Source organism: Barbus barbus (assembly GCF_936440315.1).
Source record: "Barbus barbus genome assembly, chromosome: 11".
Classification (NCBI taxonomy): Eukaryota; Metazoa; Chordata; class Actinopteri; order Cypriniformes; family Cyprinidae; genus Barbus; species Barbus barbus.
Genome location: NC_136739.1, coordinates 6,022,476 through 6,037,621, shown reverse-complemented (window position 1 = coordinate 6,037,621; position 15,146 = coordinate 6,022,476). Strand labels below are relative to the sequence as shown.

General features: G+C 38.0%; 1 protein-coding gene across 9 annotated transcripts in view; it reads right to left on the bottom strand.

Annotated features, from left to right (window-relative positions):
* Positions 1-15,146, bottom strand: part of LOC306877376 (E3 ubiquitin-protein ligase MYCBP2) — a 107,679-nt gene that overhangs the window by 57,870 nt on the left and 34,663 nt on the right. For 4 of the 9 annotated variants that reach the window (XM_079429111.1, XM_079429112.1, XM_079429117.1 and 1 more), the window contains exons 16-25: positions 14,796-14,941; positions 10,272-10,382; positions 8,711-8,815; positions 6,215-6,334; positions 5,976-6,057; positions 2,268-2,385; positions 1,955-2,159; positions 1,701-1,854; positions 1,318-1,490; positions 202-327 (exon numbers count right to left, since the gene is read on the bottom strand). In XM_079429111.1, the coding sequence (XP_079285237.1) occupies positions 202-327; positions 1,318-1,490; positions 1,701-1,854; positions 1,955-2,159; positions 2,268-2,385; positions 5,976-6,057; positions 6,215-6,334; positions 8,711-8,815; positions 10,272-10,382; positions 14,796-14,941 (1,340 nt within the window). The remainder of the gene's footprint in view (positions 1-201; positions 328-1,317; positions 1,491-1,700; positions 1,855-1,954; positions 2,160-2,267; positions 2,386-5,975; positions 6,058-6,214; positions 6,335-8,710; positions 8,816-10,271; positions 10,383-14,795; positions 14,942-15,146) is intronic. The other 5 variants (XM_079429113.1, XM_079429118.1, XM_079429114.1 and 2 more) reach the window with 3 other exon arrangements.

Below are 15,146 nucleotides of genomic sequence, written 5' to 3'. Positions count from 1 at the left end.
TGCTGAAGGTTGCCGAGTGGTTCTATTTCCGATCGTAATAAATGTTCCAACAGATTCACGTAGATTTTGAATATCTAAATCACATATTGGATGTACCGCTCATGTTGCTGGAAGTTGTCAAGTTGCTGTATGTGAATGTGCCTTAACAGTCTTAAATAGTATTTGGTGATGTAGCAGCTGTATGATTCTTCATGAACTTACTCTCAAAGCGGTTGACCACGCTGTAGTCCTCTTTAGAGTAGACCTTCATCACAGCCTGAGTCTCTTCCTCAGCACTGGCCACACCCATCTTCAGCTCCTGCATCACAGCCAGTGTGTCGAGACAACCTGCACACACAACCAAACAGAACAACTCACACACTACAACTTAAGACTCCAGTGTGGGGTTTTTTTCCTTCCATGAGGTCTACTTATAAATGTTCATTTAATTTTTTTGCATCAAAACATTTTAGTCATAATATAGTTTATTCTGATCATTTTCCACTTTCGCTATTACCCTTTGAATTAAATGGTTAAAAGTTAAAATCTGCTATTTTGCCTTCACAAACAACAGTTTGCACTGCTCTATAGTTTAGACCAATTTCGTGTTTGCAAACAGTGATGACGTTTTCTGTGGGCAGAAAATTACTTTTCTAGTTTTCAAGTGGCGGTCTATGGAAACCATGGAATAAAAGAATAAAAAAGGTAAATTTGAGTTTATATTTCAAAATTCTGACTTTATTCTCGCAATTCCGAGATTATATCTCACAATTCTGATAAGAAAAATCAGCTCGTCATTCTCTCTTTTGAGTTTATATCCCACACTTCTGGCTTTTTTTCCCTCAGAATGGACAAACTCGCTATTGTTCAGTTAAATCGAGTTATAAAGTCTGAAATATGAAATATAAAGTTTCAAAAAAGAATATAAAGTTTCAAAAAAGAATTGTGAGACAAAATAGGTAATGTTAAATGTAAAATGTTTTAAATCTACATTACATTTTACATTCAGTAATTTAGCAGACGCTTTTATCCAAAGCGACTTACAAATGAGGACATTAGAAGCAATCAAAACCAACAAAAGAGCAACAACATGTAAGTGATATGACAATTCTCGGTTAGCCTAACGCAGTACACGTAGCAAGTTTTTTTTTTTTTTTTTTTAAAGAAACCTACACATCTCTTCCATCTTTATTTGAGATATATATCTCAAATAAAGATGGAAGAGATGTGTTTTTAGCCGTTTCTTGTAGATCTAAATAGTATTTCATGCTGTAACTGTATGGCAAATATAATATGACATGTGTATGACAAATGTATAGTGACATGCTGTTGTCGTACCCAGGATGTGCAGCGCTCCGTGGGAGCGGGTGGTGGTGGCATGGGAGCCCGAGGGCAGAGCCAGCTCAGGACTCAGGATGCTGCAGAGGGCCTGGATGTCCGAGGGAGTGGGCACACGGGCATCTGCTATCACCGCGTTATAGCAGCACATCTCATGCGTGGCAGGTAGGAACCTAGAAGAAGAACAAGATGGCTTGAAGTGAGAAGATATAGTTTTGGTCAATGTTAGGGTTTTTTACCAATATTTTTTCTATAAATTATGATTTATTGTCTGCAGAACAGATGTCGACCTCTGAAACCCTGAGAAATTCTGTACAGTGTTTTTTAGGTGACATGATCGTAATGGCATTATTACAAGTCAGCTGACTCCAGATGAGCCTCACCTCCAGATGACATCATAGACAGGATCCAAACAGAGGCCGAAACCCTGGAGATCCTCCTGTTCTGAGTCATTGAAGGTGCGGCAGGTCCCGTCCAGTTTGTTGATCAATAGGCATTTGAAGGGAGGAGGCTCAGATACTGATGTTGGAACCAAACCTAGAGAGACCAGAATGGGAGGGAACAGTCAAAGGCTTTAACGGGAGACACAACGCATATGCTTTTTAAACCACAACAGGGAGTCAGTGAGAGAGCATACCGATGATGTGTTTGCTGGCAAAAATCTCAGAGGTGGCCAGGATGTGGGAGTTGATTAGTGCCTCATCGATTCTAAGGAAGGTTTGATCACCGCTGGCCCCGATCCACGTGGCTTTTCGACCGTACTTGGCGCCAATGTTGGGCATCGGAGAGGGCTTGGCGTTCCAGTAGGGTATGTCTAGGATGGGCCGTCCTAACTGCCCTTTCTGTTGAGACAACATGAGATATATCTTCAGGTAACTAACATATGGATAGAAATGGATGGAGAAAATCTGACTGACGAGAGAAATTTCAGGGGGAAACAGTTAACTTACTGAGAAACTCCCGAAGGTGAAGACCTGTCCATCCATGAGAAGCACTGCAGTGTGGTTACTGCCTGCCGTCACCTGAGTACTGGGGCCGGGCAGAGCTTGCACCAGAGTGGGAGACCCCCTGTGTGTTTGGACAAAAATCATTGTTTTTTTTTTTTGTTTTTTTTGTTATAACAAAACAATAACAATAAGAAGTTGTTATAGTTTTTTGCTATCAATTTATATTTGATCAAATTTAAGATTTTAGATAAACAATTTAAATAAATAACTACAATTTAAATTTCAAATAAATTCAATAAATAATTTTGTATAAAGAAATAAATAAAAACAAATAAATATTTAAAATTACTACATAAAACACATAACTATAAATATGCAAAATAAACACAAATAAACAAACAATTTCAACTAATTAAAAATGAACAAATAAAACAAATATTAGAAATATATAAATATATTATTTCAAATACATATTTAAAATAATTGTATACATAAAATATATAAATACATTAAATAAATATAATTACTTAAAATAAAACAATTAAATATTAAAATAAAGTACATAAATAAAAATAAACAATTAAAAACTAATACATTTCAATTCAATAAATACCTATTTAAAATAAATAAATGAATAATTCTATAATATAAAATAAACAGACATTCAAAATTATAAGTAAAATAGATAAATATATAAATACATAATATAAATACAATTAAATTTAAATGAAAATTAAATTGCATTTAATAATTCATATAATATATATTAAAATAAACACAGATATTTAAAATAAATAATTACATAAAATACAAAAATACATACAATAAATACAATTAATTGAAATAATTGAAATAATTAAAATAAATTTTTTTTTAAAATCATTACAATACAGTATCTCACAGAAGTGAGTACACCCCTCACATTTTTGTAAATATTTTATTGTATCTTTTCATGTGACAACACTGAAGAAATGACACTTTGCTACAATGTAAAGTAGTGAGTATACAGCTTGTATAACAGTGTACATTTGCTGTCCCCTTAAAATAACTCAACACACAGCCTTTAATGTCTAAACCGCTGGCCACAAAAATGAGTACATCCCTAAGTGAAAATGTCCAAATTGGGCCCAAAGTGTGAATATTTTGTGTGGCCACCATTATTTTCCAGCACTGCCTTAACCCTCTTGGGCATGGAGTTCACCAGAGCTTCACAGGTTGCCACTGGAGTCCTCTTCCACTCCTCCATGACAACATCACAGAGCTGGCGCTCCTCCTCACGGACCTTGCGCTCCTCCACCTTCCATTTGAGGATGCCCCACAGATGCTCAATAGGGTTTAGGTCTGGAGACATGCATGGCCAGTCCATCACCTTTACCCTCAGCTTCTTTAGCAAGGCAGTGTTTGTCTTGGAGGTGTGTTTGGGATCATTATCATTAGGGCTGTGCGATTAATCGAAATCGAATCAAAATCACGATTTGAGACGTTGCGATTTGCTAATCGTAAAGCCTGCGATGTGGACGCGATATTACTCCGTTCCAGAGCATATGCATGACTGCCAGCCTTGAGTGGCAGTCTTACTAACCAATAGTGAGCGCACCTCCGTTCTACCCGATCAGCATTGCTCTAGCCAACTGCGTAAATGCCCACCATTTAAAAAGGGTCAGATCGAAAGTTAGGCAAATTAAAACTAAAGAAAAACGTATGTAACTATGCAAGAGCTGCGTCACAACGCATATCAAGGGTTCCCAACCTGTGTCAACTCGCGCCTGGCTCTGTGTTTAAAACGAATGTAAATTAAGGATAACTGCTTGCCAATTTCACTTGGATGAAATGAAACATTCAGCACATTTCCCACTTGTTCTTAAAATCCCAAATACTTAAGAATGAATAAATCAGCCCGTGTAACATGTAATACTTTAATAATTGACTAAAGAAATACAGTTCTTTATTTATAAAAAATAAACAAATCTTTCCTGTGAAATTCAGTAATTCTGTAAAAGTAGTAATACCATTATAATCTTCCCTGCAGAAAAAAAACAAAAAAAAACAGTAGAACCCCTCCCAAAACACAATAGAAAATGTAATGGATTTAAGGGTTATAATGGAAATTGTATTGGTTTTAATGTCAACTATAATGGTGTCTACTGGTATTTAATGCATTCTATTGGTGGGATGTAATCTAGCAGATGGCAACCAATAGAACAACAGTAATTCCTATTGAAATAATGCCCAAAACAAAAAGGAATTTTGTAATGGTTTTTATGGAAACTATAAGAATTTCTGTGATGGTTTCTATTGTTTTTTTGTTTGCTTTTTCAGCAGGGTAACGATACTCATACTATGCTGCACATTATTGACAATATTGAGCTGAAGCTTGACTTTGCAAATTAAAAAAAAAAAAAAAAAGCAAATGCAATCGCAATATGTTAAAAAAAAAACGCAATTTGATATTTTTCCCCAAATCGCACAGCCCTAGTTATGTTGGAATACTGCCCTGCGGCCCAGTCTCTGCTTCAGTATGTCACAGTACATGTTGGCACTCATGGTTCCCTCAATGAACTGTAGTTCCCCAGTGCCGGCAGCACTCATGCAGCCCCAGACCATGACACTCCCACCACCATTCTTAACTGTAGGCAAGACACACTTGTCTTTGTACTCCTCACCTGGTTGCCGCCACACACGCTTGACACCATCTGAATCAAATAAGTTTATCTTGGTCTCATCAGACCACAGGACATGGTTCCAGTAATTCATGTCCTTAGTCTGCTTGTCTTCAGCAAACTGTTTGCGGGCTTTCTTGTGCATCATCTTTAGAAGAGGCTTCCTTCTGGGACGACAGCCATTCAGACCGCTTTGATGCAGTGTGCGGCGTATGGTCTGAGCACTGACAGGCTGACCCCCCACCCCTTCAACCTCTGCCGCAATGCTGGCAGCACTCATACGTCTATTTCCCAAACACAACCTCTGGATATGACGCTGAGCACATGCACGCAACTTCTTTGGTCGACAATAGCGAGGCCTGTTCTGAGTGGAACCTGTCCTGTTAAAGTGCTGTATGGTCTTGGCCACCGTCCTGCAGCTCAGTTTCAGGGTCTTGGCAATCTTCTTATAGCCTACACATCTTTATGTAGAGCAACAATCCTTTTTTTCAGATCCTCAGAGAGTTCTTTGCCATGAGGTGCCATGTTGAACTTCCAGTGACCAGTATGCAAGAGTGAGAGAGATAACACCAAATGTAACACACCTGCTCCCCATTCACACCTGAGGCCTTGTAACACTAACGAGTCACATGACACTGGGGAGAGAAAATGGCTAATTGGGCCCAATTTGAACATTTTCACTTAGGGGTGTACTCACTTTTGTGGCCAGCGGTTTAGACATTAATGGCTGTGTGTTATTTTGAGGGGACAGCAAATGTACACTGTTATACAAGCTGTAAACTCACTACTTTACATTGTAGCAAAGTGTCATTTCTTCAGTGTTGTCACATGAAAAGATATAATACAATATTTACAAAAATGTGAGGGGTTTACTCACTTCTGTGAGATACTGTATATAATTAAAAGAAAATTACATTTATTTGTTAATTAATTTTCCTGCATGCATATAGAGACAGAGAGTTCTGGGCTATTTTTAATGGTACTTTTTGGAGATTGACAACTGTTATCACTACAAACTTAGATAATTGCATTCCCTTTAAACCATTATTACCTAGAATTAACATCTCCATGTCCAAGTTGTCCATGCTGTCCATACCCAAAGGTGTAAACATCTCCATTCTCCATTAACACCACTGCCAAAAAACAGGTTTACCATTACAAATGGACACATGACTTCAATTCATACTTGGCATATCAAAAAAACAGGAATATCAAATATTGACCCAAAGTAATGATGAGGAACAATGGCCTCCTGTCACATTATCAAGGTCAGATGTGATCTTGACTCACCGGAGTGGTGGAAACCGCAGCTGACCTGCACGGCTCGAAGCTCACAGTCGAAGCGTACGGCCCCGGGAGGATATGTAGTGATCTTACTGGCATCTTTGTCCCCGCGGTCACTGCTGCCATCTGTAACACAGAAGAGAGCGTGAGCCTGGGCGGGCGGACGGACGGGCGGTAAAGGGCAGACAAGGACAGCGAGAGACGAGATGGATGTCTAAAGGCAGCGAGTGAAGACGGGGACTGTTAACGACCTGGGAAGAGAAATGATCTGGTGCCTCAGAGGAAAGGAGAAAAACAAAGAAAAATGAAATATTGGCATGCGTGGACAGAGGCGGTACAGAGCAAAGGAGAGAACATAAACTGAGCGGCAAGTAGTGATTGTATGCAACCTTAAACTCTCTCTATCAAGGGTTAATAAAAGAGATTTGGCATTGATTGGAGGCACAAATCCAACAAAAGAACAGAGAAAAAGTGGGCTCCTTTCACTCCACACTGATTAAAATAGTGTAGATCAGTAAATGTGCCACCACACAGTGTAAAAATAAGTGCAGATCTATGACCCCTGCATGCAAAAATATACACATAATACATTTTATACAACAGAACATAGTGTTACATTTAGACCAAGGTCACAAATTCAGGATTCAGCGCAAAAATGCCACTAAAAGTGACAAAAATGCCCCACATATTTAAAATATCTTTGTTCATATTTGATAGAATATTATGAAATACATAGATATATTGACAGGTTTAGAGACACTGTAAATGACCAACAGGTATCTGTATTCACTGGTGCAGAGGTAAATGTGGTTAAATTATATTTTACATTAATGGACTTTGTGCTGAATAGCTTCAGAAAATGCCCTTACGGTTAGTAGTAGAAAGCAATAGTATAGGAATAGAAATTCCCAAATATGGAATTTCTGTTTTATGTCATTCCAAAACCCATATGCTGTCATTTTAATTAATCTTTAATAATTTAAAGATAATAATAATAATTAAATTTTTTAAATAATCTTTAATCGTTGATAATTCACTAATATTGACTGACAGCTAATAATATTCGTTAATTAATTTCTGAAATCTTTTTTTATTTGCATTCAAGTTTAAATGCAAAACCTAAACTGTTTCTTGCAGGCAGCATTGTGTGGTTTATACTGAATGGATTATGATATTCAATTAGTCTTTTTTGTTTGGAGTTTGATAGTTGTGATCACTAGGAACTTATATACCATGTGTGTCACAATATACCAGTATTGACAATAATCGTAATATTAAAAAATATATATATATTGATATCATGTTAATTCTACATAAATGGTTAATAATAATAACGGTTAATAATCCAGTACTTGTCACAGGTTCACACTAAAAACGTGGTAGGCGGCGATACACTATACATCATAACACTGCTTTCCACTCGTCATAAAATGGAAAAAAGAAGCCGGCTGCAACACAGCATGCCACACACAAAAAAAGCAAGACACTCTTCCTGAACCCAAAAAAGTTAGCTCGCCAGTCTGGGAGTTTTTGGAACCCCGTTTCGTACACTACACTTGTATTTACAGTGTGATTCATTTGCTATAAAAGAGAACGCTGAAGATGAATATAACTGATAGCATAATTCCCAAAATGTATATAGATATCGCCATAATATCGTTATTGCCAATTATTTGGCAACAACGGTGTAGTGAAAATCTGATTTCATAATCCTACTATGAACTGCTGTTGTATGGAAATGAGATGCATGAAGAGAGATGCAATTTTTTCAGACAAAACAAGAAAACACAATATTAACTAACATAATAACAGCAAATGGGTTTGGAATGACATGAACAATGACAATCTTTAGATGAACTATTTCTTTAATAATGAACAAAATCTCTGATGCTGGATTGGTTGCTTTGGCCAAATATTAAAACACATTCAGGTGGAGATTCAGCATGGCTATTATTTCAATGTCTCTTAAAATAACTACAAGGTATAATGTTCTATTTATATTGGCCGTGCACTAGGATTTATTTTAAGCCCTTGTGAAAAACAAATCTTGATTCAAAATGATAACTTAAAGTCAGACTGAGATGCAATTTGCTATTTTAAGCAAAGACACCACATTTGGCCACTGCTTTATTTATTTGATTTTTTTTGCAATTAACGCGGCATGACAATTCTCTAGTCCTGCTACAATTCAGAAAGAAAAGCCATGTTTGGTTTAACAGTGATATTTTCCACCTGACAGCAGGGTCTAACTGTTTAACAAACGCACTGAGCACAACATACAACATATGGCCAATTGACTATTATGTTAGAAGCGAATAGGAGGTAGTAAAATTTTATTTTTTTTCTTTCACCAGAGAGACAGAGGAAGAGATGCAGATAGAGAGAGACGCTACTGTGTCCAGAGAAAGCTGTAAGAGGCAGCAGAGTAGAGTTTGTTGAAGGAAGGGAGAGAGAGGGGCATTATGGGGCTCGAGATGGAGTCTGTAGTGAAGACCGCAGTACCTTTGAGTCTCTCCCGCATTAGCTTAAAGGCCTGAAGGGGTCTTAGTCTGGCTAGCACCTGCTCACGCTGGTTCATAAAAAGGGGACCAGGGAAAACAAGGGGGCCTATGAGGGGAAAGAGAAACTTTCACATGCATGGGGCAAAGCATCTCACAAATGGAAAATAAAACATGGTATATAACACATGGCATATAATGAGAACACAAGCGAGAAGGGAACATCCACAAGCAACCCACTCCCAGAGGAAACAAGCACATGTGAAATAGAAGGTAACGCTGAAAGTTTGATCAGGCCGCTTTGGAGTATTATCGAGTAGGTAATAATACTCCATCTTTGAACCCACAGGAAAATATTTTGGAAAATGTATGATGTGCTCGTAATCAAGTTTGTAAATGAAAGAACTGGAGAATGGGTTATGATTAGATGTTTCTGGGGGGAAAAAAAACAAGTAATATATGCAATGGCTTGTCTACCAAATTGTTGCATCAGATTATGGTGCAAAAACAAAATTATGTAAAAATAATATATATATATTATTAGAATCCTGTAAATGTATCATGGTTTCCACAAAAATATTAAGCAGTGCAACTGTTTTCAACATCGATCATAAGAAATGTTTCTTGAGCAGCAAATCAGCTAAATATTATTATTTCTGAAGGATCATGTGACACTGAAGACTGGAGAAATGAAGCTGTAAATTCAGCTTTGCATCAAGAGGAATAGAAATAGAAAACAGTTATTTTAAGCTGTAATAATATTTCACAATATTACTGTTTTACTGCCTTTCAAATATTGACCCCAAACTTTTAAAGTGCCCCTATTATGGGTAATGAAAGGTTCATATTTTGGTATTGGGAGTCCCCAACAACAGGTTGACAAGCATGCAAGTTCAAAAAACACTTTCATTGCCTTATAATATGCCTTTATTTTTACATTACTTGCTAAACGACTCCCAAACGATTCGCTCAACAGTTAATTTTTCCAAACCCCTCCTTTGTGTGAGGCTAATCTGCGATTGATCCGATCGGTTTCATTTTTATTCCATCATGCCTGTAATGCCTGATAAAGCAGCATTTGTAAGTGCAGTGCTGCTTTGTGCACAGCGTTACCGGAGAAACCGCTATTTTACTGCTCCAAAAGCGGCATCTAGTGGCAAAGAAAGAATTTGCATTTTCATTCAGACCAAAGCGAATATGATAATTTGTTGACGTCAACATGAAACGGCTTGGGATTTGTTTTAAAAACGGCTCGTTTCAATGATTCAGAGTCGACTCTTTCTTTTGAGAGACAGTAACTTTATACACGGTGCACTTTCAGATTTAAAACTTTGCAAGATGTTTTCATTCAGGTTGTTTTCAAAAATCCATAATAGGGGAAGTTTATTCAGGAGTGAATATCAGTTGCAAAAATAAACTTAAATCTATTGCTAAATTTGATATATCACCCAGCTCTGGCTTTACATAATAAAATACTTTGAAGATTAAAAGAACTGCATCATACTGCAGTAGCACGTGTGGAGTGTTTGAGTTTACTGTGGGGTCTGGTCATGTAGACGTCATACCTCGGCCCTCTTCCAGCCGGTGCCGGCGGTTGATGCGCTGTCTTTTCTCCTCCTGTCGAATCTGGGTGTGCTCCTCTATATTTACGCCTGGGGGAGGAGGGACAGGCACAGCTAAAATAACAGAGGTCCAGCACAGGCGGGGCCAACGGAGGAGACAAATGAGAAACAACACAGGCAGGTGAATGATGAGCATGAGATGCAACGCAAGATAGTAAGAGACAAGAGCAGAGAGATGGTTCCAACACAGTGCTGCTTCATTAAGCAAATATACAGAGACGACACTGCCAAACAGCCAGTGACCGATGATCTGCATTAGGACTGGGCAGTATAACTGTACACCACATGACAGTACAAATAAGAGATTGGCTAATTTTAATATCTTTGCAAATGTATTAAAAATAAAAAAAAACTTAAATGAATCCATTGCAAGTACTCATACCCTTATCTGGGACAGTTGGAATTTAGCTCAGGAGCATTCATATTTCTTGTAGGTGTTACTAGACTTTGAGTGAAGGTACCCTGTGGCAAATTCAATTGAATGGGTATGATTTGGAAAGGCACTTAATAAAAGGCCCAACAGCTGATAATGCATATCAGATCAAAAACCAAGCCCTGGGGTCAAAAGAATAGTCTGTAGAGCTCAGAAATAGGTTTGCGTCAAGCCACACATCTGGTGAAGAGTTCAGAAAAAAATTATGCTTCATTGAAGGGTGACAGAAGCATGTAGTCTCCGTTACCCTTAATGGAAGAAGTTTGAAACAACCTGGATTCTTCTTAGAGCTGGCCTACTGGCCAAACTGAGCAATTGATTGAGAAGGGCTTTGGTTAGTGTGGCGACCAAGAACCTATTGGTCACTCTAGTTGAGCTCCATGAGCATATATCTTCTTAGTGAAGACACATGAAAACACACTTGGAATTTGCATAAAAGCACCTAAAGGACCCTCAGACTGTGAGAAACAAGATTCTCTGGTCTGATGAACCTCAATTCTAAGCATCATGTTTAAAGGAAACCAGCTCTGCTCATCACCTGCAGAGTACCATCCCAAAAGTAAAAGTATGCTGGTAGCAGCCTCATGCTGTGGGGCTGTTTTTTAGCAGCAGGGACTGATTAGAAGAAAAGCTCAATGCACCAAAATATTGAGATAGCCTTAATGAAAACCCAATCCAGAGCATCCAGAACCTCAGATTGGGCAGAAGGTTCACCTTACAACAGGACAATGAACCTAAACACACAGCAAGAGTGGCTTTATGGCAACTCTGTGAATGTCCTTGAGTGGCCCGGCCACAACCTGGGATTAAACCCAGTCAAATATTTCTGGAGAAACCTGAAAATGTGCGTCTGCCCCCATCCAACCTGACAGAGCTTGAGATGTGAAGAGGTGAGAAGAATGGCAGATAATTGCCAAATGCTGATGAGAAAAGCTTGTCACTACATAAAAAAAAGACTTGAGACTGTAAAGGTGCTTCAGCTAAATATTTAGTTAAGGGTATGAATACTAATGCAATGTACTTTTTTATTTTTAATAAATTTACGAAGTTGTGACAATTCTGTTTTTGCTTTGTCAATATGGTGTATGGAGTGTAGATTGAAAAAAAAAAAAAAAAAAGTAATTTTAGCAACATAAAACGTGAAAAAAATGATGGGGAATGAATACTTTCGCAAGACACTGTGTATATATACGGTGCCCTCCAAAAGTACTGGAACAGTAAAGACAAAATTGCTCTGTTGGCTGTGGAGTCAAGACATTTACAAATATGATTAAAAGATGAATATGAGACAAAACTACAGAATGTCACATTTTATTATTGGGTGATTCAACACAGATGTTTTACCAGCTAAGAAGTTCAGCACTTTTAGAGTTTCATCCCTCTATCTGATGTGAGCATAAGTATTGGAACAGTTGCCTCACAGGTCTTTCTAAGTGATCAGCTGTGTCCTGTTGCATTAATTCTTCAGATATTAAAAGCAGGGAATGTGTTGTATCAGTTATATCCATTACTTCTGTATTCTGAATCTTGCATTCAATGATGACACACACAAACCAGGATGAAGATGAGGGAGCTGACTTTGAGAGAAAAGCAAGCAATTTGGATGCTAAAAGAAAAGAGGAAGTCAGATAGAGCTCTAGCAAAAACAAAGGGCATGGAGAAATCAAGAGTTTGGAAACCACCAGCAACCAACAACGACCTGATCGTCTGAGAAAACAACAGTAGTTGATGACAGACAAATCATAAAAGCTGTGAAAATGAATCCTAAAAGACGTGTCTGTAAAATCACCAACAACTTCCAGAAAGCTGGGGTGATGCTCTGACAATCTACTGTCCTCAGGAGACTTTGACACAGAATTACAGATGCTACACAGCAAGATGCAAACCTCTGACCAGCACCAAAAATAGAAAGGCAAGATTAGAGTTTGCAAAAAAGCACAAAGGTGAGCCAGAACAGTTTTGGAACTGTGTTTATGGACCGATGAGACAAAGATGAACCTTTATCTAAGTGATGGGGAAAAAAAGGGAACTGCAATGATCCTAAGCATACAACCTCATCTGTAAAGCATGGTGGAGGTGGTGTCATGGCATGGGCATGCATGGCTGCCTCTGGAACAGGTCCTCTCAACTTTACTGATGACTTAATGTATGATGACAGTAGCAGAATGAATTTGGAAGGGTACAAAACCATCTTGCCTACCAATATTCAAGAAAATTCCACCAGATTCATTGGGAAGTGCTTCATATTGCATCAGGACAATGACCCAAAACACCCTGCCAGTTCAGTCAAGGAATTTATAAGGGCAAAGAAATGGAGTCTTAGATTGCCCAAGTCAATCTCCAGATTTAAATCCGATTGAACATTAATTTCACCAGCTGAAGAGGAGAGTAAAGGCAGAAACTCCCCAAAACAAGCAACAACTGGAATTGGCTGCATTAAAGACTGAGAAAAGTATTTCAAAGGATGAGACCAAGAGTCTGGTGATGTCTATGGGTCACAGACTCACTGCTGCGATTGTGCTCAAGGGATCTGCAACTAAATAATAGCTTTTAATCTTTTATATCTGCCTTATGTTCAACTGTCCCAATACTTATGCTCACATCAATGAGTGGGATGAACTCTAAAAGTGCTGTTCTTTTTATTTGGTAAAACATATATGTGTTGAAACGGCGAATAATAAAATGTGACATTCTGTAGTTTTGTCTCATATTGATCTTTTAATCATATTTGCAAATGTCATGACTCCACAGTCAACAGAACAATTTTGTCTTTACTGTTCCAATACTTCTGGAGGGCACTGTATATTAGGGGTGTAAGAAAATATCGATACACGTGAGTATCGATATTTTGTTTGGCGATACTATATCGATTCTCAAAAACGGAATATCGATATAAAAAAATCATACAGGATTCATGGTAGTTTCGTTTTGAGTTCATATCCCGACCGCTAGAGAGCAGTCTTCATCTCTGAACCTAAACAGTGACAGGAAATACTAGCATTAGAGCACACCACTAATGTTAGCGTTAATATAGTTCGCTGCCAGTAATGGAGGATGAAAGAATTGTTCCAGTTCTCGTTTCGGTGTACAAAGCTGAAGTGAGGCATCATTTGGGCTTTTGTGGTAACGTCCGCCCCGGGACAGCGGTGCGAGCGCCACCTCTGTTCCGCCGCTTGCCGCGTCCTATGTGAAGAGCCTTCGCGCGCGGCTGCAGCTTTCTCTCGTGTTGGGGGCGTTTTGTGCAGTTGGGGCGGTGCTCGCGTCACAGTCTTTCCACGCGGAAAATGTTCAATATTTGTATTTATTTTATTGTTTTACAATTGTTTTGTTTTCTTTAGGAATCCTGCAATCACTTTATTTTTCATTGACACTAAGCAGATGTAATTTTTTGTTCAGATCTAAATGTTATGACATTGTATATTACAATTGTAAATTTAAACCTTAACCCTTTAAAGCAGGGTTTAAAAATATATATGGTCTTTTTATAAAGTACATTTTATATAAGAATCCTGCAAGCACTTTAATTTTTCCCCCTTTAATTTTTACTCCACAAAAAGTGGTTCAATAACGTTGAATGTTACACTGACTGATTATTGCAAATGCAGATCCCAGTGTGTTCTGGTTAAACAATTTTAATTTTTTTATTGCTAAGGTTTGCATATGGTGGTGTGCTCTTAATGACAGCTTTCCTAAAAAATATATCCCATTCCTAAAATAAGAAACATCCCAATTTATCGCCTAGCTTACAGTATCGCAATATATCGTATCGCAACCCCTGTATCGTGATGCGTATCGTATCGCCAGATTCTTGCCAATACACAGCCCTACTGTTATTTATTTATATATATATATATATATATATATATATATATATATATATATATATATATATATATATATATATATTTCATGCATGAAGACAGTACGGTTGAACATATGACATGAACGTGGCCCACAGACAGGAAAGGGATATGATGTGATGGATATGATGGATATGAAACTGTACTGAATGTGATTGGTTGACACCTCAGTACCTAACAGCAGGTCCAGCGGTATCATTTCCTTTACAGCATCAAAGATTCCTCTCTGTCTGGCCTCCTGACCATCCAGCTCTCTGGCACAAGCCTTACAGCAGCCACATGACGAACAGCCTGACTCTCCAGAGCCGCAACCACAAATCCTGCAGAGGACAGACACAAATAAATGGATAAGGACTAACATTGATGCAACGAACCGCAGCAGTGACTTGATATATAGAATACATTTCAAAAGTAAAAAATAACAAATAACTACTACTCTCATTACAGCACTTAAGCACATAAAAAGCCACCCTCCGCTCTCTCTAAATAAGAAGCATGTCTAAGCATGTCGTCTTAGGGTTTAAA